Genomic DNA, 6,787 nt, shown 5'->3' on the forward strand with positions numbered 1-6,787 from the left:
CCAGCAATTCAACCCAAAATTTAAACGGACTTAATTTTAAAGACAAAGTCTACCCATTTAAATAGGTAAATAAGCTGACCCGATGGATTTGACCCATTTTGACAACTCTAAAAAACACCTATATACTTTTTAGAATTTGATCATCCCTATTCAATTGGTTGATTAAATAAATCATGAAATACACACAGCAAAAGCAAGTTAAGGTGTTAAGCTCCTATGACTGTTTTAACCTTTAATAACATCCGTATGAAGGATAAAGGTGGAAAATTTATTAAATATAACATTGAAATGTAAGATAACAAACATATTGGTTTGAAATTTTTATTCAAATTTTTACAAGTTTTTTTTTTTTTTTTTGGATTTCAAATTTTCAATTGTTAATCAAAGGTAGTTTTATTTGGGTTTTTGGGTTACTAGATATGGGTTTATTTAGAGAAAGGTTTTTCCTTCTGAAGATGTGATTAGTTTTCTGTTAATTGTTTGGGCCTTGACTTCTGAAATTACCAAATCAGAGGCCCAATCCCCAAGAAATGATACAAGATCAGCCCAATATTAGGACAAAAAACGAGAGGAATTGATGAAAGAAAAATAATGATATGACAAAATAAAAAGGAAAAAAGAAAAATAATAATAGTTCCAAAATAGATTTTTGTTTATCATAATTATTAGGAGATATTTTCCAATTTCCATTTCCATTTTTCCCCCCTCCTAAAAGTTAATTAAATTGCATTTAAGAATTTATTGTTAGTTAGACAATAAATTATTCTATATAAAAATTAAAATTTAAACTTTACAAATTTAGTTAAACGAACTATGAATTGATTATTCGATCAGTTATAATTATTTTTTTTTTTTAATCTTAAAGTAAAATTTATTTAACATTTTTTATAGACAGTAAAAAAAAATTGGATAAAAATGCTTATTATTATGTTAATATTCCAATGGAACATAATCTAATAATTTCTATTCAATGGAAACATGAGAATCCAACAAAGATTTTCATCATCTTGAAACAAACAATGCCTTGTTCTTCTTCTTCCTTACTTTCTCTCTCATCTTTCTCTCTCTTCCCTCCTCACACAAAACTCAACCCACCAAAACCATCATTCCCTCAGCGCTTCTCAGTCAAATCCTCCATTGACAAAAACAAAACAAGTTCATGGGTGAGTCCAGATTGGCTCACATCACTCTCAAGGTCCCTCACGAATGGAAAAGATGATGATTCTGGAATCCCCATAGCAAGTGCAAAGCTTGATGATGTTTCTGACCTTCTTGGTGGTGCATTATTCTTGCCTCTCTTCAAGTGGATGAAAGAGAATGGACCCATTTACCGTTTGGCTGCTGGGCCTAGGAACTTTGTTGTTGTTAGTGACCCTGCCATTGCCAAGCATGTGCTCAAGAACTATGGCAAATATGCTAAGGGTCTTGTTGCTGAGGTTTCTGAGTTTCTCTTTGGTTCTGGTTTTGCCATTGCTGAAGGCCCTCTCTGGACAGTAATGTTTCCTTCTTCACTGAATTTCTTATGAGCATGTTTTCAATTTTGAATTTTGAAGGTGTTTATGTGTTTATAAGGTTCATTTGGATTTTTGAGAATAGGAATCTCTTGTGGGGTTATACCAATTTGTGTGCTTTGTTTGTGCTTTCAACTTTAGAAACTTGTTATTTTGAAGTAATGAGATGCAATGCCTTTGTTGGCAATGGATTATGGTGAAATAGGCTTAAGTAATGCTAGTTAGATTTAAATTGGAGTTAAGCCATTATTAACCTGGTTAATCTAATTAGGAGAGTCATTGCACTTGAACCATCAACTTGTAGCTACAGTTTCTGGCTTAGTAGTAACTAGTAAGTGCTCAATCCAACAATTTGTGTCTGAGTGAAGGTCATTGCTTTAATTCCTTAGTAGGCACAAAATGTTGGGTACAAGTGCCGGTGGAGGGAGAGTGTTGATTGAACTTTGAAGGCTAACATTCATCTTTGGAAGGGTGTTTTCATGTAAAATGTATTGTGCTTACTTTATTGCCGGTTCACTTAAATTTTCGCAACGAGCCCAACCTGAAAACAACCACTTAGTTGTGTAAACCATGTATTCTTTTGGTTAGATTGGTACTGGTTGTGCTTGTGATGATTTTGTATACTTTCTTAGGCAACTAGCTCGTTATTACAGCTGTTTTCTGAAATGTATTAGGCCAGGCGCAGGGCTGTGGTTCCTTCTCTTCACAAGCGATACTTGTCGATTATAGTGGATAGGGTATTTTGTAGATGTGCTGAGAGATTAGTGGAGAAGCTACAACCTGATGCACTCAATGGAACTGCAGTTAACATGGAGGACAAGTTTTCGCAGTTGACTCTTGATGTTATCGGTTTATCTGTATTCAACTACAATTTCGATTCGCTGAATTCTGATAGTCCTGTTATCGAAGCTGTTTACACTGCATTGAAAGAGGCAGAGGCTCGGTCCACTGATCTTTTGCCATATTGGAAGGCAAGTTCTTTCTCATTTCGCCAATCCATGATAAGAGTTTTCTTTCTGTATTGGTTATGCCACTTTTCATTCTTCTTATTTTGTTGCAGATTAACTTTCTTTGTAAGATTATCCCTAGACAAATAAAGGCTGAAAAGGCCGTTAGTATTATCAGGACGACGGTCGAAGATCTTATTAAAAAATGTAAAGAAATCGTAGAAGCTGAGGGAGAAAGAATTGATGATGAAGAATATGTGAATGACACCGATCCTAGTATTCTCCGGTTCTTGCTTGCCAGCAGAGAAGAGGTTCATTTACTTGATGCTAAATTACATAAACTGAGATATTGATTGATCATAGCTTAGCCAAGTAAATTGTATCTTGAAATTTTTTTCTGGTATGAAGAGCTTTTCTATGTTGATTATTTTTCTTGATGGTTCGTATGTTGCAGGTTTCGAGTGTGCAATTACGGGACGATCTTTTGTCACTATTAGTTGCTGGCCATGAGACCACTGGTTCAGTGTTAACCTGGACCCTTTATCTTCTAAGTAAGGTACAAATTTGCTTTTCTTTGCTCCTTTTCTTCTTTCTTGAAGATAAGATTTCCGTTTTTTCGCAATCAACTTTATGAATTGATTAGTAAGCCTCCCTCCAATTTCTCCTCAGCATCAATGAGTTGCTCACTGCATATATTTTGTGTCTGTATTTATGTATTTTGACATATCATTATGGATCAACCTCCTCTGAAGCGAGGAAGTTGCTAAAGTGAGAAAGTGAGAATCTAATCACTCTTGAATTAAGATGGTAGGACTCACACATGATAGAAGTTACAAATTTAATAGTGATTAACCTCTTACTTTATTACTTTACAATTCTCCTCGCTTTAGAGAATCTTTTTCCATATGATTACTAGCATTGAGTGAAAAAATAAGAGTTTCACCATGGCTTTTCTGTCCCCCGACCCCCATTTTGCGCAGGATTCTTCGGCGTTGGCAAAAGCACAAGAAGAGGTAGACAGAGTTTTACAGGGAAGACGTCCCGCCTATGAAGATATTAAAGATCTTAAGTTCTTGACACGCTGCATCATCGAGTCACTCCGTCTTTATCCACATCCTCCAGTAGGTTCCTATGCTTCTCAGAATGATTTTGTAATAACTTGGGTTGATAACATTTAAATTGATGGCTAAAATTGTGAATAAATAAATAGCTAATTTTCATCCTGAAGGTGTTGATAAGAAGAGCTCAAGTTCCTGATGAACTTCCTGGTTCTTACAAAGTCAATGCTGGTCAAGATATTATGATTTCTGTGTACAATATACATCATTCTTCTGAGGTATATTCTTTTTCTTCTTTCATTTTCACTTTGCTACATGTTAATCCTAAAGGTGAAAACTCGCATGCAACTGTCTTTATGTGAAGTTGATAACTGAGAGCCGTTAAATGATTTGTCAAGTTTGACTAAAAGAAAACAGTCGAATGTGAGTTTTTACCTAAATCTTAATGCACTGTGTTGCATAATCAAGTGCTTTTGCCCACTTTCAAATTCACCATTTTGATCTATTCCACAAATGATTTTGCAAGGTTTGGGACAGGGCTGAAGAGTTTTTGCCGGAAAGATTCGACATGGATGGGCCGGTGCCGAATGAGACGAACACGGATTTCAGGTTTGCATCATGTCATTGCAACAACAATAGTAATTCTTTTTATCTGTCACTGTCACTTTTTGGTACATCTGTTACTTGTTGTGCACACTAGCTTAGACTTTAACGTTGACTCGAAACATATGACAGATTCATTCCGTTCAGCGGAGGCCCTCGCAAATGCGTCGGCGACCAGTTCGCATTATTGGAAGCCATAGTTGCCCTTACAATCTTTCTACAGAACATGAACTTTGAGCTGGTTCCTGATCAGAATATCAGTATGACTACAGGAGCAACAATACATACAACAAATGTAAGGTTTTAATTACAATCTCTATGCATACATTCTTTAAAATAAGGTAAAAATAAGGTAAAAACTCACATGCAGTTGTCTTCATATAAAGTTGATAGTTGAAAACTATTAGATGATGATTTAGTCAAACTTGTCAAATTATCTAACGGTTCTTAAATATCAACTTCACATGAAAACAACTGCATGTGAGTTGTGATCATTTTGACACCAGTATTCTTAACAATCAACATATATTCTTTTTGTTTCTGCAGGGTTTGTACATGAAACTGAGCAAACGGTAGACAAGGTTAACATTAACTATTTCTTAATTAACGAAATTGTTTAATAATAATAATCAGCATATTATACTCCTATGATGTTTCTTTTTCCCCCTAGATGATTAGCACAAAGGCACATGCTAAATATCTAGTAAATATGTATTCAATAGAAATTCTTTTTCAACAATTCAATCATTCATTATAATTTCTAAATGCTGTAAAGAAACTGAATTGAAAAGTGAAAAAGTACTCTTTTTATTTGCTTCATTTTAATTAATTTCTTAGTTATTGAAAAGAGAACCTTTTTTACATTTTCAAACGCACTAAGTGCTTGTTTGGGCGCTATTATTTTGATAAAAAAGATCTGTTTTCAAATGAAAAAAGATCTTTTTTTTTTATTTTTTAGCGTGTTTGGCAAATTTCTAGTAGTAAAAGTAAAAGCACTAGAAAAATAAAAAAAAAGATTTTTTTTGAGAAGGTGTAATTTACATCTTTTTTTAAAAGATATTTTTCTCTTAAAAAAAGATATTTTTCATCTAATAAATAAATAAAAAAGTACTTTTATATCATTATACTCAAACATAATTGATAGATAAAAAGATCTTTTTGCATGAGATATTCAAACATAAAATTACTTTTACTTTTCCATAAGATTTTTTAAAAAAGATCTCTAAAGAAAAGATCTTTTCTTAGAAGCTCATCCAAAAAAGCTCTAAATACATCGGAAACTTAAAAAGTTTATTATTATACTTATAAAATGTGCTCTTAAGACACAGGATAGTTAAACCCTTTATTTTTTGAGAGTGGCGCTCGCGCCAGATTACCGGCGGGCTAAGAAACCGCCATCAACAACTAAGTTATGGCCACTAATATAAGCAGATTGATGAGAAGCAAGAAACAAAGCTGTTTGAGCAACATGAATTGGCTTCAACACAATCCCCTTCAAATTGGCACCAACAGCACCAGCACTTTCAAGTTCACTTGCCTCCATACCAAGCTCTCTACACGCCAAAGGCGTGGCCACAACATAAGGCGAAATCGAATTAACCCTAATTCCATGAGCTCCAAGCTCACCACATGCCGAACGCACAAGACCCACAAGACCATGTTTGGCTGTGGTATATCCATGACTAGCCGCATTGCTACTAACCATAGCAGTCACACTAGCCGTGCAAATTATGGAGCCACGTGTCTTTGTTTCGACCATGACACGTGCCGCGTGTTTAATGCACGCGGCCGCTCCGTGAAGATGCACGGCTAGTGTGTTGTCAAAGTCATTTAAATCCAAATCAAGAATGCTGGAAAGAGAGCCAGCAACTCCAGCGTTGCTAAACATGATGTCCAAGCTTCCGTATTTGTTAACGGCAAAAGTAACGGTTTTTTCAACTTGTTTCTCGTCTCTAACGTCGCAGTAATGGTAACTAACCTTGTCTACGCCAATGGAAGTTGCTACTTGATGTCCCAGTTCATCGTTAACGTCAGCTATAACTACAAATGCCCCGTTTTCCACAAATACCCTCGCTGTTTCTGCTCCTATTCCACTTGCTCCTCCGGTCACAATTGCAACCTTGCCTTCCAACCTGAAATTCATACCGGACTCCATATATTTTATGGGAAATATAATAACAAAAAACTCATTACATACCACCCTTTATATATGGCAACCTTCTATATAGCCATTAATTGCTAACTTTTTACTATTTTCTTAATCACTAAGGTTATTAATTGAAATTAATGCTCTTGACCACCATTAATTACTAATGCTTTTTTTTTTTTACCAAAGACAGGAGACTCGAACCCGCAACCTCTTAATAGTATGGGGAGACTATACTATTTGAGCTATAACTCATTGGCTAATTACTAATGCTCTTGATAAGCTTTTACTTTTCGAAAATACTTTATTAAAGATGGTTTTGAAATATAACTTTTAAAAAAGTTGTAGGATCTATATTTGATAAATCATCTTTATATTATTCTATAACGGGTTACAGACACTAAATTGACCGTTTGTATATATTTTTCTTCTCAATTATTTCTTAAGAAAGTATTATGTAATGAATCATACATAAATTAATATTTAATAATTATTTATATTAAAATTTTATCAATAATTATA

The 6,787-nt window shown here is 34.4% G+C and overlaps 2 protein-coding genes across 3 annotated transcripts; one reads left to right on the forward strand and one right to left on the reverse strand.

The window, feature by feature from the left end:
* Nucleotides 987–4,938, forward strand: LOC107626444 (carotene epsilon-monooxygenase, chloroplastic). 2 transcript variants are annotated; one of them, XM_021116738.1, is made up of 9 exons: nucleotides 987–1,493; nucleotides 2,186–2,482; nucleotides 2,572–2,769; nucleotides 2,913–3,014; nucleotides 3,439–3,579; nucleotides 3,669–3,794; nucleotides 4,043–4,125; nucleotides 4,252–4,414; nucleotides 4,666–4,938. In XM_021116738.1, the coding sequence occupies exons 1-9, from the start codon at nucleotides 1,020–1,022 to the stop codon at nucleotides 4,693–4,695; spliced, it is 1,614 nt and encodes a 537-aa protein (XP_020972397.1). In that variant the 5' UTR covers nucleotides 987–1,019; the 3' UTR covers nucleotides 4,696–4,938. The 2 variants fall into 2 exon arrangements, with proteins under 2 accessions (XP_020972397.1, XP_016184810.1); XM_016329324.2 differs by having other exon boundaries at nucleotides 3,687–3,794.
* On the reverse strand, nucleotides 5,389–6,325 carry LOC107626445 (short-chain dehydrogenase reductase 3b-like). The gene has a single exon (XM_016329325.2). It carries the CDS (start codon nucleotides 6,272–6,274, stop codon nucleotides 5,492–5,494), a length of 783 nt encoding a protein of 260 aa, XP_016184811.1. The 5' UTR covers nucleotides 6,275–6,325; the 3' UTR covers nucleotides 5,389–5,491.

The sequence above is a fragment of the Arachis ipaensis genome, chromosome B02 (assembly GCF_000816755.2).
Source record: "Arachis ipaensis cultivar K30076 chromosome B02, Araip1.1, whole genome shotgun sequence".
NCBI lineage: Eukaryota > Viridiplantae > Streptophyta > Magnoliopsida > Fabales > Fabaceae > Arachis > Arachis ipaensis.